The sequence below is a fragment of the Capricornis sumatraensis genome, chromosome 13 (assembly GCF_032405125.1).
Source record: "Capricornis sumatraensis isolate serow.1 chromosome 13, serow.2, whole genome shotgun sequence".
Lineage (NCBI taxonomy): Eukaryota > Metazoa > Chordata > Mammalia > Artiodactyla > Bovidae > Capricornis > Capricornis sumatraensis.
The window spans coordinates 62,116,219-62,142,895 of record NC_091081.1 but is presented as its reverse complement, the minus strand read 5'-3'; the positions used below and the strand labels follow the sequence as shown (position 1 = coordinate 62,142,895).

General features: G+C 38.6%; 1 protein-coding gene across 1 annotated transcript in view; it reads left to right on the top strand.

Moving 5' to 3' along the window:
* Window positions 1–26,677, top strand: part of MAP3K5 (mitogen-activated protein kinase kinase kinase 5) — a 228,083-nt gene that overhangs the window by 116,784 nt on the left and 84,622 nt on the right. The window contains exons 8-11 of the mRNA XM_068985123.1: window positions 6,394–6,506; window positions 16,279–16,438; window positions 19,378–19,531; window positions 25,686–25,793. Coding sequence (XP_068841224.1) covers window positions 6,394–6,506; window positions 16,279–16,438; window positions 19,378–19,531; window positions 25,686–25,793 — 535 coding nt within the window. The remainder of the gene's footprint in view (window positions 1–6,393; window positions 6,507–16,278; window positions 16,439–19,377; window positions 19,532–25,685; window positions 25,794–26,677) is intronic.

Here is a 26,677-nt window from a genome sequence, read left to right as displayed (position 1 = left end):
ACATCAGATGGCCAGATTATGGAGTTTCAGCTTCAGCATCAGTCCTTCCAATGAATATTCAGGACTGATTTCCTTTAGGATTGACTGGTTTGATTGACTGATTTCCTTTAGAATTAACTGGAGAGAAACTTAAAGCAGAATAAATATTCAGTAGTTTTAAAATGGCTAGTATCTTCCCCCTGATAACTCAGTTGGTAAAGAATCCGCCTGCAATGCAGGAGACCTTGGTTTGATTCCTGGGTTGAGACGATCCACTGGAGACAGGATAGGTTACCCACTCCAGTATTCTTGGGCTTCCCTTGTGGCTCAGCTAGTAAAGAATCTGCCTGCAATGCAGGAGACCTGTGTTCGATCCCTGGGTTGGGAAGATCCCCTGGAAAAGGGAAAGGCTACCCACTCCAGGATTCTGGCCTGGAGAATTCCATGGGCTGTATAATCCATGAGGTCGAAAATAGTCAGACACAACCGAGCAACTTTCATTCTCACTTCAGTATTCTTTCTGATGCTCTTTTTGCAGTTCAGTGCTTCCAGATGGACTCACTATCCTTTAGCCTGAATGCTTTTAATACTTTTTGCATGCAGATCAGTTGGCAACCAGTTCTGCCAGTTTTTGCTTATTTGTACCTCTTCTTTTTTTTTTTATCACTCTAAATATGTCATTGCGTTATCTTTTGGCTTCCATAGTTTGTATTACAAAGTCAGCTATCAATTTTATTCCATAGTTTGTGTTGCAAAGTCAGCTATCAGTTTTGTCAATTTAATTGCTATAAAATTGCAATAACACGCCTCCTTTGAAGGTAATATATCTTTATCTCTGGCTGATTGTAAGATTTTCCTCTTTGTCTTTGATTTTAGCATTTAGGCTGTGCTTATTTTATCTTACTCAGCTTGAAGTTGAGCTTCTTGAATCTCTGTGTTAATGTTTTCAACAGTCTTGGAGTATTTTTGGCTTTGTGTCTTCAGATACTTCTTGTGTTCTGTATTCTCTCTTCCCTCTTTCTAGGGCTACCGCGATACATACGTTAGACCATTTACCTGTGTCTTACATGTCTCTTACAGTCAGTTGTGTCTTTTCTCCCTCCCTTTTTCTGTGTATCAGTTTACAAATTTTTATTGACGTTACTTTTTTTTCTTCACCAAATCCATCTTCTCCTCTGTCTAGTCTGCTATTAAACCTACACAATGAATTTTTATTTTCAGGTTTTATATATTTCAGTTCTAGACTGCTTGATTCTCTTTATTTTTAGATTCCAGCTCTAGATTGAAACTGTCTTTTCCTTCATTTGTCCATTTTTTCTGCAATTTTCTTCACCATATTTGTAATAACGATTTAAGGTCCTTGTCTACAAACTCCAACATATGAATTATCTGTGAGTCAGGTCCTCTTGTCTGTTTTGTTCTTTTGTTTATTGGTCATTTTTTCCTGATTCTGAAGTTCTCATAATTCTTTATTGTATGCCATACATTTTATATATAAGAATTATTGAGATTAAGAATGATTTTATTTTCTCTCATAGAAGGCTCTTACTACTTCCCTCTGTTAGCCAGACATGGTGAGGAAGCTGATTACCTCAAAAACTGCAGTTGAGTGAAGTTGGTCTCGGTTTCAGGTTTATTGACCTGTCTGTCTCTGTTTTTGTCCCTGCTTCTTGATATGACCACCCTCAGCTTTTGATTGAGAGCCAAGCAGTGTTCTATCTTCTTATCCCTGTATACTGTAAACTGCCCTTTGGAGTTCTGAGTTTGAGTCTTTATTCTCTTACATTATATAGCTCCAAACGTTGGAGGAGATTGTCAGCTCTTTGTTGTAGGCTCCTCCCTCTAGTATTTACTTCTCAGTTCAGTTCAGTTCAGTCACTCAGTCATGTCCAGGTCTTTGCGACCCCATGAATCGCAGCACACCAGACCTCCCAGTCCAGCACCAACTCCCGGAATTTACCCAAACTCATGCCCATCGAGTTGGTGATGCCATCCAGCCATCTCATCCTCTGTTGTCCCCTTCTCCTCCTGCCCCCAATCCCTCCCAGCATCAGAGTCTTTTCCAGTGAGTCAACTCATCCCGTGAGGTGGCCAAAGTATTGGAGTTTCAGCTTCAGCATCAGTCCTTCCAAAGAACACCCAGGACTGATCTCCTTTAGAATGGACTGGTTGGATCTTCTTGCAGTCCAAGGGACTCTCAAGAGTCTTCTCCAACACCATAGTTCAAAAGCATCAATTCTTCAGCGCTCAGCTTTCTTCACAGTCCAACTTTCATATCCGTACATGACCACTAGAAAAACCACAGCCTTGACTAGACGGACCTTTGTTGGCAAAGTAATGTCTCTGCTTTTGAATATGCTATCTAGGTTGGTTATAACTTTCCTTCCAAGGAGTAAACGTCTTTTAATTTCATGGCTGCAGTCACCATCTGCAGTGATTTTGGAGCCCCCAAAAATAAAGTCTGACACTGTTTCCACTGTTTCCCCGTCAGTTCTCCATGAAGTGATGGGACCAGATGCCGTGATCTTTACTTCTAAGCACCACCAAACTTCAGATTTCACTGCCATTCCAGGCATACCTCATCCCCAACTGCCCATACAGCTGGTGTTAAGCAAATGTCCTATAGAGAAAATCAGCTACATGTTTGGGGTCCCTCAGGGTTTCATCTTGTCATGCCAGCTCATGCAACTGTCAGCAAATCCACTTGTTTCTCTTTTCCCTGGTAGAGCTTCAAATAGGTAGAGTTCTTCTGCCTATACCAAGCCTATGCTTAATCTTATGGTCAGAATCAGCAAATGCCCCTATAGACGAAAGCATTTTATCTTGGAAGGACACTTCCCTGTTTGGAGTTTTATTTCAATAATGATGTTGTTGCTTCCATAGATCTCCAATGACTATAAAATTATGTTCTTGATGTGTATCCTTTACCCCACCTAGTTATTGTAGCAGGAGGGGTGGCTCCCTAGTAGACTATTATATCTTACTTGGAAGCTCAAGTTTCCTCTGACATTGAATATTCTTCTACAATTTAACTGGTTACATAGCTTTCCAACAATTAGAATACATTTTGTTCGATGTTATATTTCCTAATATTTTTGGAAATTTAGGAAATAGTTTTTCATCTTGTAACAAATATTCTTATAACCAAATGTCTGGTTATATTTTGTTGTTGATTAGTCACTAAGTCATGTCCAGCTCTCTGTGACCACATGCACTGTGGCATGCCCGGCTCCTTTGTCCTTCACTGTCTCCCAGAGTTTGCTCAGATTCGTGTCCATTGAGTCACTGATGCTATCTAACCATCTCATCCTCTGTCACCCCCTTTTCATTTTGCCTTTGAGCTCTCCCAGCCTCAGGGTGTTTTCCAGTGAGTCTGCTGCTTGGCCACCTCACGCGAAGAGTTGACTCATTGGAAAAGACTCTGCTGCTGGGAGGGATTGGGGGCAGGAGGAGAAGGGGACAACCAAGGATGAGATGGCTGGATGGCATCACGGACTCGATGGACATGAGTCTGAGTGAACTCCGGGAGATGGTGATGGACAGGGAGGCCTGGCGTGCTGCGATTCATGGGGTCGCAAAGAGTCGGACACGACTGAGTGACTGAACTGAACTGAACTGCTGTTTGTATCAGGTGACCAAAGTTTTGGATCTTCAGCTTCAGCACTAGTCCTTCCAATGAATATTCAGGGTTGGTTTCCTTTAGGATTTGCTGGTTTGATCTCCTTGCAGTCCAAGGGACTCTCAAGAGTCTTCTCCAACGCCACGGTTCAAAAGCATCAGTTCTTCAGCACTCAGCCTTCTTTATGGTCCAGCTCTCACATCCGTACATGACTACTGGAAAAACCACAGCTTTGACTATATGGACAAAGTTGGCAAAGTGATGTCTTGGCTTTTCAGTACACTGTCTAGGTTTGTTATAGCTTTCCCTCCAAGGAGCAAGCATCTTTTAATTTCATGGCTGCAGGCACCGTCCAACATGATTTTGGAGCCCAAGAAAATGAATCTGTCACTGCTTCTACTTTTTCCCCTTTTATTTGCCATGAAGCAATGGAACCAGATGTCATGATCTTTGTTTTTTTAATGCTGAGTTTCAAAACAGCTTTTTCAGTCTCCTCTTTCACCTTCATCAAGAAAGAGGCTGTTTAGTTCTTCTTTGCTTTCTGCCATTAGAGTGATATCATCTGCATATCTGAGATTGTTGATATTTCTTCTGTCAGTCTTGATTCCAGCATGTGATACATCCAGACTGGCATTTCTCATGATGTACTCTGCATATAAGTTAAATAAGAAGGGTTACAATTTTTCCAATTTTGAACCAATCAGTTGTTCCATGTCTGGTTCTAACTGTTGCTTCTTGTCCTGCATACAGGTTTCTCAGGAGACAGATTAGGTGGTCTGGTATTCATATTTAATGCTTTTTTTTTTAGTGTAAATCCATAGATATGGAAATATTGTGTCAGTAGGTTATGCATTGCTTTTTTTTTACATTTTACAATTTTTGATAGATATTGGCAAATTTCTGCAAAGAAATAGTATATTAATTTACTTTTCAATGTGTGAGAATTCCTACTTCCTTAAGACTTTCTCCTCAATATGCATCTTATTATGAAGTGTTCTGAGCCATAAAAAATATAACTTATTAATTTATTGGCATCTATATTTTGCTTAAACTATTTTAAATTGTATTGTTTATGGTAACAGTCAAACAGATCTAAGCCCATTTAATTTTTTCAGTTTGGTTAGTTTGGCACATAGGGAATACTTATCAGGATTTACTGACTGATTTAGGATTATCTTGCTTTTTACATCTTCCTTTGAATTTACTAAGAGAACTTTTCCATGATTTTTTCTTCAGTAAAAATGAAAAATTTATTTGTTGAAAGATATTTCATATATTGATATGAATTGGTAGAAAGTATAAATTACTGGTAGAAAGAAAGGTATTAACTCCTTTCTTCTCCTATATCTTTTTTATTTGGACTTTGTACTTGCCTCTGAGAAAACACAAAGACCTTTGGATTTTGTATGAGTCTAAAACTTATAAATCATGGCTTTCTTTGATGTGACCTGCTTTGGATATCAGCAATCTGGGTTACATGGTTTTTCCATTTTAGATTTTGTAAACTCCTGTACTTCTGGAGAGAAAAGAAATTCTTCTTAATCATCAGCAGTGACGCAGTTAGAAATATTTGTTTCTTATTCCACATGCAAAACTGTTCAAGCCAACTAGTTAAAGTTAATACTTGTTTGAATTTTGTTTCTTCTCAGAGATACTTTTCCTGATTAAAAAGTAAAGGGCACATGATTCTCAATATTCAGAAAATATATATTTATCCTTCTCTTTTTAAGTTTACCTTACCATTTTAAAGTACAGAAAATTTCAAGTATGTATAATAGCCAAGAATGTACTCCAATGTACACCATTGGGCCCACTGCTATTTTTGCAATTCCCATCTTTCATTTCAGTTAATGATTTTAATAAAAATGCTTTTATCTTAGAATTCTAATGTTTTTCCCTAAGTATCTCTTTATTGTATCATTAAATGTTTATTCAGTAGGTATTTAGTCTTTATATTTTTCTCAACCTGGTTTTTAAAGTAGACATTTCATTTCTCATGTTTGTCTCAGTTTTTATTAGTTACTAGGCCATTTATGTTAATTTTGTTCTTCATGCTCTTAAATGAAATAATATTGAGTATTATTGCCTGTTAAATGATGTATATGAGGGAACCCTTGAACAGAACCTACGAAGTGTTACCTTGAAAATACAGTGGATGCACAAGCACTGAAGCCTTTTCAAATGTTGAAGCATTTTTAAAGGTAGATAGATTCGTGCACATCCAGAAAATGGTTCTTATTCTCTTTGAGCGAAAACTAGTATGCACAAGCACCATCACTCTTTTCCTAATTTCTTATTGCAATTGACATTCTTTATTGTATTTTTATATCACTCTTACGAAAGTGATTGTTTCGGTATGTTATGTAGATAATATTCCTGATTGCTTTGTGTATTGTTTTTACTTTGTTCACTTATAAAACTTTTCAAAAAACCACTTAACAAATACGCACAGGGTTCTTATCTTTAAATTTTCACTGTTTATAAATGCTCGCACACACATACATACATTCTCTCACGTTCCTGGAAGACTGTTGAAGAGAGGATTTTTTCTTAAAGTCTGGGGCTGCTATGGTGAGGCTGAGTTAAGTGGGGGGAATGCCATGTTGCTGAGGGTGAGGGTATGCAGTTACTTAAGCATTAAATCCTAATAGCACACTAGATTCTGGGGTGAAGGCCAGTGGAATATTTTTACTTGCTCAGGCCTTGGAGTTATGCAAACAGAAGCTATTGCAAACTCAGAGTTTCATGATTGAGAAAGTAAACTTGTACATTTGTGGGTTTGTTTTTTTTTATAGGTTCAAAAAGGCATTTGAATCAGAGCCAACACTACAGTCAGGAATTAATTATGCGGTCCTCCTCCTGGCATCTGGGCACCAGTTTGAATCTTCCTTTGAGCTCCGAAAAGTTGGTAATTACAGCTTGATGTTTTACATGGAATCAAAAAAGTGGCTCCAACTCAGTGCCAAGAAAAAGGATCTTTCATAGATCGTTCCTTTGCTTTCTGTCTCATCTGACTTCCTGAAAAAAAAATTATACCTCCTTATTTAATGTTTCATGCTATTGTGCAGAATCTTGATATTGGGATGTAATTGGGTTTTTAACTAATTTCACCTGATTCTAAAAATCCCCTAGTTGATATTTTTTTTATTCCCTCTCAGTGTGTGTGTTAGTCTTTCAGTCCTGTCCAACTCTTGGCGACCACATGTACTGTAGCCCGCCAGGCTCTTCTATCCATGGGATTCTCCAGAGAAGAATATAGGAGTGCATTGCCATTTCCTTCTCCAGGGGTTTTTCCAGAGCCAGGGATCCAACCCGGGTCTCCTGCACTATAGACAGACAGTCTTTACCTGCTGAGCCACCAGGAAAGCCCATTCCTTCTCAAACTCATATTAGAAATAGAGGCTCTGCATTTAGCCCACAACTCCCAAATAAGGTAGTATTCTATGGAACATCAGGAAAGTTTCCTCTTTTTGGTTAACTTTGTTTTCCTGGTGCCAGGAAAAAAAAAAAAAAGAGGGAAAGAAAGACTTCTGATATTCCCTGTTTCTGTTTCTCACACACACCTGCCCTATGACTTCAGCGTTGTTACTGGTAGAGCCTCCCAAGACCCGAGAACAACAGGTCAAGCAGATGGAGTCTTGGCAGTGACTGGTCTCCTCAGAGACCATCTCTGAATTGTAGCCATTGATAGAATGTGCTTTTGTCCCTTTTATCAGTAGACATTGTCTTACACGCTGACCCTTCTTTGGAATTTTTTAAAGATTAGGACGTCTTAAGTGAATAACTTTTGTGTGATTTCCTTAGTTCTTGCTTTGATAATGTTTTTAAGGTTCTAGATAGTGAATACTGTATAAGGTAGTAAAATTTTCTCTCTCTTAAATGTTGAACTGTCTTTTTGCGGAGAACCTTTCCAACTCTCATAGGAGTTTTTACTACAGACAGAAATGTATTTCCATAGTTTTTGTAGAGGAAAAAAAATTGATCTTAGTGAAGCTGTGAATTATATGTAGATGAAACTTTTCCTTTAAGATTTCTAACTGGAGAGTGTTTTTAATCTTTCATAAAGAAAAAATGAGCCCTGGGTGTTTTTTTACACTATTTGGGAAGGGCTAATTAAATAACCATATGTATATTCTGGGAAATCTTTGAAGGCAAGTAAAGTTTGAGTATTAAATTCTTTTTAAAAGCCCAGACTAAAAGAATGATACAATGTTTGTCGCTCTGGATTGCAGTGGTATTCAATGCACAAAGTTTTATTTGAATTCATTTTTTTTTAAGCTGGAAAATGAAATCAGAAAAAATACACTGCAATGTGTACTTTTCAGAAATTATCATCATAATAAAATTCTCCATCTAAAGTTATTTTTAAAACTCTATACTGATCCTTATGTATTGAGCTTCCCTGGTAGCTCAGTTGGTAAAGAATCTGCCTGCAATGCAGAAGACTGAGTTCAATCCCTGGGTTGGGAAGATCCCCTGGAGAAGAAAATGGCAACCCAACCCAGCATCCTTGCCTGGAAAATCCCATGGACAGAGGAATCTGGTGGGCTGCAGACCATGGAGTCACTGTATTAGTGATCTAAAATGACTTGTATTACTCTGTTCTTGAACTTGAGGTTGAAGCCTCTAGATCATTACAGAAATTGACATTGATTTGCATGTGTAGGTAGAGCAGTAGCATAGTGGTTTGAAATGAACGTGTTCTAAATTCTCTTTTTTAAGTTAAATGTAGATTAAGATGGTCAGCACTCTTCTAAGGGAGTAGATCTTAAATGTTCTCATTACAAAAAAAAATAGAAATTATATAACATGATGGATGTGTTAGCTAATGCTATAGTGATCATTTTGCCAGATACAAGTGTATTGGATCAACACACTGCACATTTTAAACTTACACAGTGTTCTGTCAATTATGTCTTTGAAGAACTGGAGGGAAAAAAAGGATGATCAGCACTCTGAGGTTTGAGGAACTGTGATTAATGGAACTTTGTAAAGGAAACACATTTCAACTTTTTCCAGGAAGAACTCATTCATAATACATGTTGAACAAGCATTTGAAAGCAAATGAAGTCGAATTTTTAATTTGGAAATTGCAAAACTTACACAGACTTAAAATATGACTTGACAATGAATTTTTAGTTCCCATAAAAGCTAAATTTAAGGCTTCTAAAATACTGTGATATACACTATAAAATTTATGTCCTTAAATAACTGAAAGGAGCTTCCCAGGTGGCTCAGTGGTAAAGAATACGCCTGCCAGTGCAGGAGACATGGGTTCTATCCCTGGGTCATCCTCTGGAGAAGGAAGTGGCGTCTCACTCCAGTATTCTTGCCTGGGAAATCCCATGGACAGAGGAGTCTGAAGGGCTAAAGTCCATGGGGTTGCAAAAGAGGCAGATACAACTTAAGGACTAAACAATGACAATACTAAAAGGCACTTAAAGCTCACTTAGATTCTGTCCATAAATTATGCTAATAAATATGCTGCTGCTGCTAAGTCACTTCAGTCCTGTCCGACTCTGTGTGACCCCACAGACGGCAGCCCACCAAGCTCCCCCGTCCCTGGGATTCTCCAGGCAAGAACACTGAAGTGGGGTGCCATTGCCTTCTCAGCTTCTACTAAACTGGAGGTGACAGGAAAACATCACTGCACCATCAAACTGGGCCACTGCTAAGTCACTTCAGTCGTATCCGACTCTGTGAGACCCCATAGACGGCAGCCCACCAGGCTCTCCTGTCCCTGGGATTCTCCAGGCAAGAACACTGGAGTGGGTTGCCATTTCCTTCTCCAATGTATGAAAGTGAAAAGTGAAAGAGAAGTCGCTCAGTCGTGTCCAACTCTTCATGACCCCATGGACCGCAGCCCACCAGGCTCCCCTGTCCATGGGATTTTCCAGGCAAGAGTACTGGAGTGGGGTGCCATCGCCTTCTCCGGCTAATAAATATAGGTTGACCTAAAATTAACGTTTATATGGTAAAATACGATTAAAGGGATTTTCAGGGAAAAACAGGTTGATTAAATAAGTGAATATTTTAACATAATAATTGCATTAATTAATTAACTTACTAATTAACAACGTATTTGAGATATTTTAAAGATGTAGTTGCATTCTTTTTTAAATCATAACTCAGTTCTTGAGTTCTGATAGTATTCATTTTTCTTTATGAAATCTTTTCTTTATATGTATTTTGAAATTTATTTTATTTATAAAGGGTAAAGAATGAAAATTAAGATGTCATAAGATGATTATTAAGCCTGAAGCTTTTCAAACATATTATCTTAAGTTTAAGAATTTTAATGTTAAGAATAATTCTTAACTGCTATAATCTGTTAACCAAAGACTTTTAATTCTAGTTGTGTGTTTGTTTGAGGTTATGGCTAATTGTTTCATGATCTGTGTTTTCAATATCCCAGTTTTTGAATAATCACTGGTGTCTGTACTGTTTAGAACTAGGATTTGGAAACAACCGCATCTTTTATCTTTATCCTTTTTACAGCTTCACAAGACTTAAAATTAATAATCAAGCTTTAGTTAAATAAAAGATGTTTCTCCCGTGTTCTGTGGAATTTTCAACCATGAGACACTTTATGAGATGATGATGTAATAAGAGAACAGTGTGATTGGAATTGAGACGAAGCACTATTGAATCTTATTTTCAGGGAGCCATAAAAATAAAATCTGTGTTACTGAATATAAAAATCCATGACTCCAAAAGGATAATCAAGAGAAAGAAAGCAAAACAAAAATAAAATCCATCACCAACCACAAAACAACTCATTTGCTGTCAGTGGAGGTGACCAAATTCTCAGAAAATTTGAAATTATAGGGAACAAAGTACAGTACTTTCCCTTCCTTTTAAAGGGATACTGTAGTTCATCCCTGGAGAAGGAAATGGCAACCCACTCCAGTATTCTTGCCTGGAGATTCACATGGACAGAGGAGCTTGGTGGGCTACAGTCCATGGGGTCTCAGAGTCAGACCTGATTGAGTAGGGCGTAGATCATCCAGTTGAGGAGGTAAAGCTCTTCCTAAGATATGGGAACTCATGTAAGAATTAAAGATTTTAAAATTAAAAAAATAAATAAATAAATAAAATTTAAAAAAATAAATAAAAGCAATTTATATTTTTTATAATAAAAGATATGCTACATACTAACTGTATATTTTTAAGAACATATTCTTCAAAAGAATACTAGCTGATAAAGCAGAAGAACTGATAAAACTCATAATGATAGTGATGCTGAAATAGTGATTCTGACAAGGATCATCAATTAGAACTAACACCGTTAGGATTTTTTTTTTTAATTTTCATTTGCCATGCTTACAAGAAACCCAAGCTCACCCACAAATTGCTTACCAATCACAAAGGAACAATAACCCATACAATTCATTGTATATATCCTCTCCAGGGGTCCAGCTGTCAGTGATCCACCCAGCATGGCCTGATGGCTGGACGTTTGCCAGCTGATACAGAGAATGTGAAATAAGCAGCATCTCCTGTGAAATGTTCTTGTTCAGTCACCCAGGCATGTCCGACTCTTTGCAACTCCATGGACTGCTACATGCCAGGCTTCCCTGTCCTTCACTTATCTCCCGGAATTTGCTCAAACTCATGTCCATTGAATCAGTAATGCCCTACAACAGTCTCATCCTCTGTTACCCCCTTCTCCTCCTGCCCTCAGTCCTGTGAAATAGTCTCACCAAAAATGTTTAACCAAAGCCTTAAGATTTAATAGTCAGTTAATAGAATCACAGTTGGATAGAGAAATAAGTCAGACAACACCAAGAAATGCTATCAGCCAGATCCAGAAGGTGAAGACATTCTACAGGACTCCCTGCCTGGTCTTTTCAAAAAGTCAGTGTCATGGAGAAAAGTGTGGGTGGATTGGTTAGGTTAAAAGACATTTCAGTTCAGTTCAGTCGCTCAGTTGTGTCTGACTCTTTGTGACCCCATGAACCGCAGCATGCCAGGCCTCCCTGTCCATCACCAACTCCTGAAGTCCACCCAAACCCATGTCCATTGTGTTGGTGATGCCATCCAACCATCTCATCCTCTGTCGTCCCCTTCTCCTCCTGCCCTCAATCTTTCCCAGCTTTAGGGTCTTTTCAAATGAGTCAGCTCATCAAAGACATTTTTTAAAAATGCAATTAATAATCCCCGTTTGGATTCCAGTTTGAAAAAACAAAGAGAACAACAACAACAAAAAGCTATTCAGTTCAGTCACTCAGTTGTGTCTGACTCTTTGTGACCCCATGGACTACAGCACGCCAGGCTTCCCTGTCTATCACCAGCTCCCAGAACTTGCTTAAACTCATGTCCATCCAGTCAGTGATGCCATCCAACCATCTCATCCTTTGTTGTCCCCTTCTCCTCCTGCCTTCAATCTTTCCCAGCATCAGTCTTTTCCAGTGAATCAGTTCTTTGCATCAGGTGGCCAAAGAAATTTGGGGAACAATCAGGGAATTTGAATCAGGACCAGATATTAAATAATATGAGAGAATTATTATTTTTATTAGGTACAATAATCAAATGCAGCTTCCCTTGTAGCTCAGTCAGTAAAGAATCTGCCTACAATGCAGGAGATTCAGGTTCAATTCCTGGGTCTGGAAGATCCCCTGGAGAAGGAAATGAAAACCCACTCCAGTATTCTTGCCTGGAGAATTCCATGAACAAAAGAACCTAGAGGGTTATAGTCCATGGGGTCGCAGGAGTAGGGCACAACTAAATGGCCACCACCAAGGATTTGGGAACATGAAATCAGTTACTAAAAATATCTAACTATCTAAAGACCTGTTGCACCAGTTTCCCTGGAGCACAGAATGCCTCATTCTCCACCCTGAATTCCCCTTAGGGGATGTTGAAGCTCAGCAGCCAGGGTTCAGTCTCCACAGAGGCAGATGTCAGATGCCCTTGTTGTTATTCAGTTGCTGACAAGTGTTCAAAAAAATGATCAAGTAGAATGTGTAGGAGAATTTTTATACTATGACACAATGTTTAAGGGTGAAATCTGTAATTTTATTTGAAATGGTTCAGCCAAAGTATTCAGGGAGATGAAGCAATAGCAAAATGTTAGCAGTTGTTGCAAATGTGATCACTGTAGTATTTTTCTACTTTGATGTATGCTTGGAATTCATCACAATGGAAAGTTAAACTGGTAACAATCTAACCTCCACCAGGGCTGTGCGACCTTCAACAAGTTGCTCAACATCTCTCAGCATTTTTTCTCCATCATTGCCAAAGGGACTAATCTTTAACTGATTGTGGTGGTGTTGCTTTTCAGTTGAGTCTGGCTCTTTGTGACCCCATCGACTGCAGCATGCCAGACTTCCCTGGCCTTCACCATCTCCCAGAGCTTGCTCAAACTCATGTCTGTTGAGTCAGTAATACCATCCAACCATCTCATCCTCTGTCATCCCCTTCTCCTCCTGCCTTCAATCTTTCCCAGCATCGGGGTCTTTTCTAATGAGTTGGCTCTTCCCATCAGGTGGCTGAAGTATTGGAGCTTCAGCTTCAGCATCAGTGCTTCCAATGAATATTCAGGGTTGATATCCTTTAGGATGGACTGGTTGGATCTCCTTGCAGTCCAAGGGACTCTCAAGAGTCTTCTCTAACACCACAGTTCAAAAGCATCAGTTCTTTGGTGCTCAGCCTTCTTTATGGTCTAATTCTCACATTCATACATGACTACTGGAAAAACGATAGCTTTGTCTATACAAACGTTTGTCAACAAAGTAGTGTCCCTGCTTTTAATACATTGTCTAGGTTTGTCATAGCTTCTTCCAAGGAGCAAGTGTTTTTTAATTTCATGACTGCGGTCACCATCCACAGTGTTTTTGGAGCCCAAGAAAATAAAGTCTGTTACTGTTTCCATTGTTTCCCCATCTATTTGCCATGAAGTGATGGGACTAGATGCCATGACCTTCAGTTTTTGAATGTTGAGCTTTAAGCCAACTTTTTCACTCTCTTCTTTTACTTTCATCAAGAGGCCCTTTAGTTCCTCTTTGCTTTCTGCCATTAGGGTAGTGTCATCTGCATATCTGAGGTTATTGATATTTCTCCTGGCAATCTTGAGTTCTGTTTGTGCTTCATCCGGCTCAGCATTTCCCATGATGTACTCTGCATATAAGTTAAATAAGCAGGGTGACAGTATACAACCTTGATGTACTCCTTTCCCAATTTTGAGCTAGTCCATTATTCCATATCTGGTTCAAACTGTTGCTTCTTGACCTGGATACAGGTTTCTCAGATAGCGGGTAAGATGGTCTGGTATTCCCATCTCTTTAAAGATTTTCCAGTTCATTGTGATTCACACAGTCAAAGGCTTTAGCATAGTCAATGAAGCAGAAGTAGACTTTTTTTCTGGAATTTCCTTGCTTTTTCTATGATCCAACAGATATTGGCAACTTATTCTCTGGCTCATCTGCCTTTTCTAAATCCAGCTTGAACATCTGGAAGTTCTTGGTTCATGTACTGTTGAAGTCTAGCTTGGGGAATTTTGAGCATTACCTTCCTAGCGTGTGAAATGAGTGCAATTATGTGGTAGTTTGAACGTTCTTTGGCATTGCCTTTCTTTGGGATTGGAATGAAAACTGATCTTTTCCAGTCCTGTGGCCACTGCCGAGTTTTCCAAATTTGCTGGCATAATGAGTGCAGCACTTTAACAGCATCATCTTTTAGGATTTGAAATAGCTCAACTGGAATTTCATCACCTCCACTACCTTTGTTCATAGTGATTCTTTTTAAGGCCCACCTGACCTCACAGTCCAGGATGTCTACTTCTAGGTGCATGATCACACCATCGTGGTTATCTGGGTCATTAAGACCTTTTCTGTCTAGTTTTGTATATTCTTGCCACCTGTTCTTAATATCTTCTGCTTCTGTCAGGTCCATTCCACTTCTGTCCTTTATTGTGCCCATCTTTGCATGAAATATTCCCTTGATATCTCTAATTTGTGTTGTTCTATGGGTTGAAAAAAGTTACCTTTTCAGTGTGCCATGCTAGTGCTAAGCATATAATGAGTGTTCAATAAAAATGTCCTACCTTTCTCTGTTCAAATAGCTGCTGCAAAATACAAAAACTATGATGGAAACTAAACTATTAAAAATCTTCAATTCTTAGAAGTCAACCAGTTCTAATTAGAGCATTGTCAACATTAAATTGCCTAAACAGATGATTGAATCAAAGAACTGGTATTTAAAACAGCAATGACATGCTGTTAATTGCTTATAAATTTTGCCAAATTTTTTTAAATAGTGAAAAATAGCCAGATAGTAAGGACTTGGTAAAAAGATAGAATCATCCATCAGCAATAGTGCTTTAATAATTTGGCCCTAGTGATCAAAAACCTTAAAAGTGCTATAGCCTGGGATCAAGCGTAACACTACCTCTGAGACTCCATCCTGTGGAAGTAATCCTAATTATGGAGCAAATATTATGTACTAAGATATTTATTCCTCTATTCCTTGGATGAGTGGGTGGAGGGGTCTTGGAGAGAAAGGGATCCTAAATATAAAAAATTAGAGCCATATGCTTAACTCCAAACTTAAAAGATTACTATCATATAGAAACAGGTTTCATACATCATGTGGAAAGACCATAAATCCTAATTCATAAAAGATATATAAACATATGAAGACCGTCAATCTCAAAGGTTTAAAAAAAAGCATGTTTCCTTTTGTTACGTTGGCAAAGATGAAAGGACATGATATTACCTATAATGTGTGCTCAGCCACTCAGTCATGTCCAACTCTTTTCGACCCCATGGACTGCTGCCTGCCAGGCTCCTCTGTCTATGGAATTTTCCAGGCAATAATACTGGAGTGGGTTGCCATTTCCTATTCCAGAGGATAGTCCCCACCCAGGGATCAAACCCACTTATCTTGTGTCTCCTGCATTGGCTGGCAGATTCTTTACCACTGCACCACCTGGGAAGCCCACTACCCATAATATCAACACTAAAATGAGCATATCTGGGTCCCCAACAAGTCCAAGTTGAGGATTTTACTACAAAGAAATAATTGAACAAGTGCACAAAGCTATGTGTACAAGAATATTTATAATGATGAAAAGCAGCTACCATCTGCATTTGGGTAAATAAACCATGACTCATCTGTATACTAAAATACTATTTGCCATTAAACAAAAAATACATTTTGTCCAAATGCTGAATGATTCAGAGTCACATCATGTGACCATATTATGCTAAGGCCAAAGTTAAGATGACCCTCATAGAGTGAACTTCTGGCAAGTGAAAATAAATCTAAATTTTAATTTTAAAACTAATATAATTTTACTGTTAAACACTTTCATGGTCCCTGTTTAAATGTTAAAATGGTCTGATGCAACCTTGGTCCTACATTCATTGTTCTGAAAGTATGAAACAAAAAAAAATATTCATTTTCAACTGAGGTTGACAGAGACACACATTTTTAGTATCTAATTTTCCCCTACACTTTCTTCTTCCATTTATATTTGTTGTATTTTTTCTGTGTACCTTTCTGATTAGTCTTTTTTTCTTTCTTTTACAATGAACTTAAGCCCTTTTAAGAATCAGAAACTTAACAAAGGTATTTTAATCTGAAAGGAGGAATGAAAAAAAGGTTGCTTTTTAATAGAGAAGTCAGCTCTGCCTGCCTGTGGTGTGTTTGTAATGTTCTTTTTCCTATTCATCTTCTAGGGGTGAAGCTAAGTAGTCTTCTTGGTAAAAAAGGAAACTTGGAAAAACTCCAGAGCTACTGGGAAGTTGGATTTTTCCTGGGGGCCAGTGTCCTGGCCAATGACCACTTGAGAGTCATTCAAGCATCTGAAAAGCTTTTTAAACTGAAGACACCTGCATGGTAATAGTAAACTGTTAGACATTTATAGATTTATTTTTTTAATAAAAGCTCCTATCACTTGTTTCTAAATTGTTAAATATGTTGAACTGACAACTAGATGATTTATTTGCTTAGAGACTGAAATACACAATCTAGAGGGAAAAGTGATTGATGCTCATAAACAAAATGTATTGATTGTAGGTTCTGATGACTTTAGACACAGGTGATATCCGGTGGCCACCAAGTTTAGCCTTTCCATCACACTGACCAACCCACTAGCCCAAGTTGGCCGGTATCTCCTACTTGAATCAAACACACGCCTCCAGTTTTACATGTGCAGCTCTAATCAGCAGATTTACAAGCTTCTATCTCAGCTTCCCAGTCTCTGCTCCAAACATGCGCCCTTTGTTTCCTTCATGATCTAACCTCCCTCTTAGGACTCTCATTCTTGAATTGCACTTCTTTGTTACTTAGAATTTCCTAACACTTTTAGATGTTTCATATATTATGTGTGTTTTTCTAATTTCAAATAGTTCTTGGGATGTAACCAAGTCTCATCACTATGGATGTGGTAACTGGAAAGATTAAAACAAAATTCCATCTGCATTTGAGATTATTTTTAGTGCTAATTTTATTATGCATTTCATGTAATGATTGACTATTAGCTTTAAAGATTTTTAAAGGTTAACTGTGAGATGTAGAGAACAAACATATGGGCACCAAGAGGGGGAAAAAGGAGTGGGGTAAATTGGGGAGATTGGAATTGACATATGTACACTATTAATACCATGTATAAAATAGATAATGAAATAGAACCTACTGTATAGCACAGAGAACTCTACTTCATGCTCTGTGGTAACCTAAATGGGAAGGAAATCCAAAAAACAGGAGTATTTGTGTATGTGTAGCTGTATGTGTATGAGAAGGCTATGGCACCGCACTCCAGTACTCTTGCCTGGGAAATCCCATGGACGGAGGAGTCTGGTGGGCTGCAGTCCATGGGGTCGCGAAGAGTCGGGCACGATTGAGCGACTTCACTTTCGCTTTTCATTTTCATGCATTGGAGAAGGAAATGGCAACCCACTCCAGTGTTCTTGCCTGGAGAATCCCAGGGACGGCGGAGCCTGGTGGGCTGCCGTCTATGGGATCACACATAGTCAGACATGACTGAAGCGACTTAGCAGCAGCAGCAGCAGCAGCAGCTGATTCATTTTGCTGTATTAACAGAAACTATCACAAGATTGTAAAGCAACTATATGCTAATAAAAAATAATTTAAGAAAAATAAAGTTTACCTGTGGTATCAAGAAAGGCTCAAAGCAGCTCAGGACTCAAGCCACTGATGCTTTGTCATCAGAGGGACCATTTGAGGAGATGCCCACCACAGTAGACCTTCGTGGCCTCTTAAAGCATTTGGTCACATTCAGGTCTCCCTCATTAGCAAATGCTTCCTGGCATCACTCCCATAATGATCTTTCTAAAAGGCATGTCTGAGCCTCCCCTTTCACTGAAATCTTTAAATCACCATACTTTAATGACTCCTCACAGCCTAAGGGATAAAGTCCACCTCCTTGGCGTGGCAAAGAAGGTTTGCCCTCAGTCACTAAACCTCAGTCCTTGTCACACCCCTAGGTTTACACTGCTCTCTGTTTACACTGAGCATGCAAGATTCTGGCTTCGTGCTGCTGTGTCTCAACACGCGAGGAGCATTGTCTTCCAGCCCTCTCCTCTACCTGGGAGCTTTCACGGGTCATGTCTGCTCCTAAATCCCACGCCAACCTAAGACCCTTCCCCACAGCCAGACAGAAGGTGGTGAATGTTGTTACATATACTTCTGTGTGTGAGCCACTCATCTCCTGAAACATTCTTCTTCCGTGTTTAGTCATATTTCTACTGATACTGCTTTATGACTGTTGTCAGTTTTATCTCCGTGAATTAAAGCTCCATGGGCATTTGTGTCATGGTGCTCAGCACCTTTTACATTTCTGTCTCCTTGGCCCTGCGTGCAGCTTGAGGACAGGGCTGTACTGTCATTCAGCAAATGACATGAAAATAAATGAACCGATAAATGCACACATATCCCTTGCGGTCAAATTGGTTGTTTCTTTATGACAACTATCCTGATGATGGTTGCGGAGGAGGCTGGAGCGCAGAGACAAAGAGTTTCAATTAGAGGTTTCTTGGCCTTTGTTAACAAGAAAACAGGCATTATTTTGTGCAGTAGTGACAACCACCATATAACAATGTTTTGTTCCCATTAATCTAATGTTAATTCCATGTGTGTAGTTTATAATTTACAAAGTGCTTGCATGCCCATTATCTCATATAATTAGTTTACTCCTCTTATTTTCCTGACTTTTTCCTTCGAGGCAACATCTGTCTTGCAATTTAAGGATATTCATATAAGGCATATGAGCTGAGTTACTTCAGAGCAAAATAATATTTCTTATGGTGGGTCTATTTAGAAAGATTTCCCAAGGAAATCTTTTAAATGCATTTGCATTTTAAAGCAAATGCATTAACACTTTCTTGAGTATACTATAGGCATTACTTTATTTTTTTAATTTTTAAGATATTTATTATTATTTATTTATTGGGCCCCCTGCATTGAAAGTGCAGTGTCTTAGCCACTAGACCACCAGAGAAGTCACTAGGCATTACTTTAAAAGTCATGTTTTAAGTAGATGTTTTGTTCAGTCCAAGTTATGTAAGCTGTCTAAGCCTTAGTTTCCTCCTCTTTATAATGGGGGCAAAATGGCCTACTTTATTGCATTTTTGTGAGTTTTAAATGAGATAGCATGATAGTTCATGATGTAGCAAAAAATGAAAGAAGTTTGGTGACTTGGCTGGTATAATTATTAATGCCATGTTTAAATTACATTTACAGAGTAAGACTGGGATATGTGGGAATAGGCAGTTCTAAATTTGCCTATTATACATTTTATATCGTTTAATTTTTAGGTACCTCAAGTCTATCGTAGAGACAATTTTGATATATAAGCATTTTGTGAAACTGACTTCGGAACAGCCTGTGGCCAAACAGGAACTTGTGGACTTCTGGATGGATTTCCTGGTCGAGGCCACAAAGACAGATGTCACTGTAGTTAGGTTTCCAGTAAGTACTCTTCACTTAACTCTCGGGACGTTTATGTTTTGTTTCCTTTATTTAAAGAACATCTTGCACTTGTGATTGTAATAGTATTACTGTGCTCTTTTTCATGCACAGCAAGTGAAGATGGTCATCTGGTTAAAATACTTGTTTTCTACAAATTGGTGTGCTTTAGCTTACTTTTAAAAATAACTGTCACAGTCAGAGAAAAAAGATATGTTTTCATGTTTTTGCCATGACACTTGGTGGTTTCCTTTGATAATCTGTAATGTGTGCTTTCCCAGGAAAAGATTATCTCTTAGCTCAAGAAGTTCAGATATCTCTTCAGATCAGATGAATGGGTGCTTTTAATTCATACTGCAGTTTCGTTGACATTGTCACCGTCAATATCATCAACATTATTGTGGTGAAAAGTGTCAGGCTCACCTGCATTGTTACTCCATCACTACCACTTACTACCCCTGTGGGTCAGAGTTAGATGAGGCGTCGCTTTTTACAGTGCTTTAGAGCAGGGATCCCCAGCCTCTGGGATCTAATGCCTGATGATCTGAGGAGGAGCTGATGTAACAATCATAGAAATAAAGTGCACAATAGATGTAAATGTATTTGAATCATCCTGAAAGCTCCCCACCGCCACCACCCCCTGCCCTGCCACTTCATCCATGGAAAATGTGTCTTCCATGAAATTGGTCCCTGGTGCCAAAAAAGGCTGGGGACCGCTGCTCTAGAGGATGGGAAATGATACTTCATAGGTTCTGGTCTGCAACTCATTATGCCTAGTTTCTATCACATTGAGATATTTAAATGTATAACATGCATACACACACTTTTAAAATATTTTGTCCACCTTAGCTGGTTCCACACCCATCCTGATAGTTCTTGGAAAATCATCCAAAGCAATGTAGCTTTAGCACCCAATTCAAGAATTACTGGCAACTGACTGTATACACAGACCTCTTCCCACGTCAAAGTGTTGCCAGAAATCTGTTTGAGCTCTGTTAGTCTCAATCCTTCATACTCAGTGGTGATGACAACTCTTAATTCTTTTTATAAAATCTCGTTTTCTAGTGCTCGTTGGTAGGATCAAATGTTTCATTTAATGAAATCTATCCCTGGCATTAAACACACTTCCTTTGCTCTTGCTTCCAGAGGAAGCCATAGCTCAGCAGGATCTGTTGTTGAAAAGTCTTTCAAACTATAACACTTCACTCTGTATTCTATCCTGTATAATGTGTAGCCTAGGAAAATACTTCTCTCAGAGTGAGCTGGCAGCTGGCCTTTAGCTGGTGCTTTGATGATAGTAAATGTGTTAGTGAAAGAAGACAGCACAAAACTGAAGTATTTAATAAACTGTTGACTTGATGGACTAAAGTCACCCATGAGAGGAAACCACTTATAGTAGCGATTCTGAGCTAATTTAAATTACTTTAACATGAATTAGTTTGTCATAATGTGAATGTTTAAAAAAAAAAAAACAGCCCAGAAAATAGTGAGCGAGAATTTAGGAGAATATAGGTGTGTGTTAGTTGTTCAGTCATGTCCAACTCTTCGCAACCCCATGGACTGTAGCCTACCAGGCCTCTCTGTCCCTGGACTTCTCCAGGCGAGTATACTGGAGTGGATAGCCATTCCCTTCTCCAAGGGATCTTCCCAACCCAGGGGTTGAACCCAGGTCTCCTGCATGGCGGGGAGATTCTTTACCGCCTAAGCCACCAGGGAAGCTAGAATATAGGTGTATACTCCAGGAAAGAGAGGCTCTCTTAAGCAAGAAAGGAACCTATAAGCTCTACTGGCAAATATTAACCAATTTGATTCAATTAAAAGTTCAAGATTTTGGTCATTTAAAAAAAAAAAAACCCACCCTAAATATGGAAAATGCTAGAAAGGGAGAAAATATTTAACACTAATGCTGCAAAAGGATCAATGCACCCAATATGCAAAAACCAACACACACAAACAAAACAACTTGCACAAACTGATAAGCAAAAGAAACAGAAAAATGGTCATAATCCAGACTTTTAACTGCTCTTGAACAATGAAAGGATGGGCAATTTATAACTGCCTTCTTTCAAAAACAGTAATCTCCTGAGCCAACTGGATGCTACCATTTAAGATGTCAGTTCCAATCCCATTCATTCTGTTTCACTCACTGCCCTTTCTCACCCAGCCCACTCCCTGCAACCATGGAGTTTGTTGCCCACCTTCTATTGCGTAGAGAAAGGCAAGGTTCTAGAACCTGTGGTTCTATGTCAGTCACTGTAACTATTTATGTCCTTAGAGTAGCATTTTCTATAACGCACACTTGTGAAGGCTGCATTAGGTCTTGATTGGGGTGATTACCTTATCCTTCATTGGAAATGGGTTTGACCAGGTAGCTTATATTAGAAAATATTATTTAATTGGTTTCATTTATCTCACTATCATATCCATTCTCATGCTTCCAAGAAATAGCAATGACTCTAGGCAAAAGAAAACAGACCAAAGTTTCTTTGGAAAATGAAGAATCCCATCATTACTAATCCCATCACATTAGTATTGTTTGGGTTCAGTTTGATTCATTCTTTTTCCTCACCTCTCTTCAATGTACGTTTTCTTTCCTTCCTACTTTGAAAAGTTAGGAGACCATCAAGCCATCAGATAATGTCAGGAGAGAGGAAGAGGAAGTGGTACTTTCACAGTTTCTATAGGAGCTTATTATATACCTCTGCTTCCTGTCTCGTCTTAGAGTCTACAGGCCTTGCTGTCTTCCTTTATACTTCAGAATTTAGTAGTTAATTGTAATGTTAACTGACATAAAAGATAAGAAACTGAAAGCAAGAATACGTATACTCCCAAGCGAGTTGTATTTAGCTGGTTTCATCAAATTGCATCCTTTTTCTTGTCTTTAATTAGCCTTTCTGTGACATCCACAAGGCATGCTACAAATTCCTCACGTTTTGCCGGTTCAATAGAAGTTCAGAGGGCTCAGCATGCATTTGTTGTTGTTGTTCATTCACTCAGTCTTATCCAACTCTGCAATCCCATGAAATCCAGCACGCCAGGCTTCCCTGTCCTTTACCATCTCTCAGAGCTTGCTCAAGCTGATGTCCATTGAGTCAGTGATGGCGTCCAACCATCTCATCCTCTGTTGTCCCCTTCTCCTCCTGCCTTCAATATTTCCCAGCATCAGGGTCTTTTCTAATGAGTTGAAGAATAGTGGCCAAAATATTGGAACTTCAACTTCAGCATTAGTCCTTCCGATGAATATTCAGGGTTGATATCCTTTAGGATTGACTGGTTGGATCCCCTTGCAGTCCAAGGGACTCTCAAGAGTCTTCTCCAACACCACAGTTCAAAAGCATCAATTCTTTGGTGCTCAGCCTTCGTTATGGTCCAACTCTCACATCCATACATGACTACTGGAAAAACCATAACTTTGACTAGATGGACCTTTGTTGGCAAGGTAATGTCCCTGCTTTTAATACATTGTCTAGGTTTGTCATAGCTTTTCTTCCAAGGAGCAAGTGTCTTTTAATTTCATGGCTGCATTCAGCATCTGCAGTGATTTTGGAGCCCAAGAAAATAAAGTCTATCACTGTTTCCATTGTTTCCCCATCTATTTGCCATGAAGTGTTGGGACTGGATGCCATGATCTTCATTTTTTGAATGTTGAGTTTTAAGCCAACTTTTTCACTCTCCTCTTTCACTTTCATCAAGAGGCTCTTTAGTTCCTCTTTGCTTTCTGCCATAAGGGTGGTGTCATCTGCGTACCTGAGGTCATTGATATTTCTCCTGGCAGTCTTGAGTTCAGCTTGTGATTCATCCATCTCAGCATTCCCCTTGAGGTACTCTGCATATAAGTTAAATAAGCAGGGTGACAATATGCAGCCTCGACGTACTCCTTTCCCAATTTGGAACCAGTCCATTGTTCATATTTGGTTCTAACTGTTGCTTCTTGACCTGCATACAGGTTTCTCAGATGGCAGGTCAGGTAATTTGGTATCCCCAACTCTTTAAGAATTTTCCACAGTTCATTGTGATCCACACAGTCAAAGTCTTTAGCATAGTCAGTGAAGCAGAAATAGATGTTTTTCTGGAATTTTCTTGCTTTTTCTGTGATCCAACTGATGTTGGCAATTTGATCTCTGGTTCCTCTGCCTTTTCTAAATCCAGCTTGAACATCTGGAAGTTCTCAGTTCACATACTATTGAAGCAATCATTAGACAATAATAATTGCAACCAGTTTTTTTCCTAATCTCAGGATAGGTAATTCATAGTTCAGATTTTATCAGTTAGAACTATTTGAGACAACAATAACGCCGTCATTTAGGAAGACAGGAGATAACCTGTGCTGTGCTTTTCCAACGTTAGATAGCATGCTCGCTTCTTTAGGGGACAAGGAAAGTTCTAGTCCTCAGTGGAGTGTCTTGGGTGCTGTTTTGGGAAACCATTTTATTCTTTATTATTTATTTTAATTTTACAAACACTGGGATACTCACATTTGAAAGCACTGTTTTTACCAAGCTAAGATTGAAAAGTAATGATTTTTATTATTAATCAGTGCCGCTTAGTTCTCTATTGATAGGAATTTGGACCTTGATTCGCCCAGCATGTTTCTGAATCAGACTGTGTTCCCTAGCAAGCTCTTTGCTGTGTGTTTATTTGTAGCATATGCTATCTTATTTTCATCACCAAAGCCTGACCAAGAATTCTTTATGCCCTTAAGGATTTTTACCCTTGATTAAAGAAAATATTGTCTTTCTCATCCCCTTTTTCTAATTCTCTCTAACTTAACTTGAATAAAAAGAACTGTTCCATTTTCTCTGGTATTTTATTTTCTTCCCAAATATTCCTGCTTAAGACCACACAGGAAATTTGAGCTATTTGAATAGGTGCCTTTAAATGTCTGTACAAAAAGTTAATATCTGTAGCACCTTTGAAATCAATGTAGGTGTGCTGTTTCAGTGTTATTTGCTCCAAATATGATATGTTAGTAACAATGTAAACATTGTCTAGTCCTTTGATAGAGACTCTCATCCCACTTGTCATATATCCTCGGATACTCTCCGAAGTAGGAGCTAGTTTTATTTCTCTCTTTTTCTCTCACAAAGCTAAATATATCATTATTGAAGGTACTAGTTTTATCTTGGAGGCAGTGCAAAAGCATTTTTATTATTTCATAGAATTATGTCCATTTCTTTGGCTCATATGTAAAACTCTTTCAATAATAATCAAAATCTTTTCTCAGTCCATTTACAAGGGTATTAAAACCATACTGCTACATGTTTCTGGTACGGTGTGGCCACAAAAAGGTCTAAAATAAGCATGTGATAGTCTATATATGGAATCTTATGTACGTAGAATTATTTGTTCTTTTACCACATTCTGCCTTTCTTTGACACATTTTCATTTATAGAAATAGATTATGGGAAAAGAATATGTATATTTATAATGGAATCACTTTACTATACACCTGAAACATTGTAAATCAACTATGCTTCAATAAAAAATTAAAATTAAAAAAACTAAAACAAGAGAAATAGATTCTATATTGATTATAAATAAAATAAAAGCTGTAATATATATATATATATAGCACTAGTAGATTCCCTACTGCTGCTGCTGCTGCCAAGTCGCTTCAGTCGTGTCCGACTCTGTGCGACCCCATAGATGGAAGCCCACCGGGCTCCCCTGTCCCTGGGATTCTCCAGGCAAGAACACTGGAGTGGGTTGCCGTTTCCTTCTCCAATGCATGAAAGTGAAAAGTGAAAGTGAAGTCGCTCAGTCGTGTCCAACTCTTCATGACCCCCTGGACTGTAGCCTACCAGGGTCCTCTGTCCATGGGATTTTCCAGGCAAGAGTACTGGAGTGGGTTACCATTGCCTTCTCCAAGTAGATTCCCTGGGGATAGCCAAACCAACATAAGGACTTCAAAAATTTATTTCCAGTTTCTTTAGCAATGAAAGGTGATGATTATTGTAACTTATGGTAACTGTTTAATACATGAATTGCTCAGAGGCCTCATAGGATAGCAAGAATCCGAAGTTAAAATAGTCTTACTCCAGCTTTGGACTAAGCCTTATCTGTTAATCTCTTGTGTCAGTGCAGGGTTGTTATAACAACTCTAAATGGCTTAATTCTTAAGTCAATAATTCTAGTTTCTTTGCCTTATGTTTTGAAGGTATTAATATTAGAACCAACCAAAATCTATCAACCTTCGTATTTGTCTATCAACAATGAAGTTGAGGAAAAGACAATATCTATTTGGCACGTGCTTCCTGATGACAAGGTAAATTGTGCAGTTATTAAGACAAGAGCATTAGTAGTGAAAGATTTTGTATCTTCTGACATTTATATATTCCAGCAAATGTCTGTGTTAGTTTAGAAGAAATAGCTTCCTGTGTATTTATTTTGGCCTAAACGTATTTGGTAACATAAAATTTGTTAAATTTTGGTTATGGATTTCAGTCAATAAAGTATAATTCGGCTGTTTGGATTTTTATTATAGATGGCATAGCCATCCAAAGGGCACTCAAAATGGCACCATTTTTAAAAAAATAATAATTTTATTTATTTATTTATTTTTGACAGCAATTACTTGGGAGGTTGTTGGTGTTATATTAGGGAATTGTGATATTGCAGTTTATAGTAAATATGTTTTTGATCTGGCCCCTATTTCTGGCACAGAGTTCCTAAAACCCTTGGAATATCCTGAATGCTGAGAGTCATAAAGATGACTTTTGTTATGTTACTGAGGTAGTACCCTGAAAACACCTAAGGATGGGGCCTGGTTGCCAGGGGAACCAACCAGGAGTTTGGAGGACTGGAACTTTCATTCCCATATCCTGATCTCTGGGAGGGGAGGAGGGCTGGAGGTTGGATCATTGACCAATGACCAATGATTTAATCAAACATGCCTATGTAATGAAGCCTCCAGAGAAACCCAAAAGGATGGGGTTCAGAGAACTTCTGGGTTGGTGAATACTTGGGGATGTGGAAAGAAGGGTGTATGTGGAGAAGACATGAAAGCTCCAAGACCTTTCTCCATACCTTGCCCTGTGCATCTCTTCCATCTGATTGTTTCTTAATCATATCCATGTATCATAAGCTGGTAATCAAGTAAGTTAAATGTTTCTCTGAGTTCTATGAGCTGCTCTAGTAAATTAATTGAAC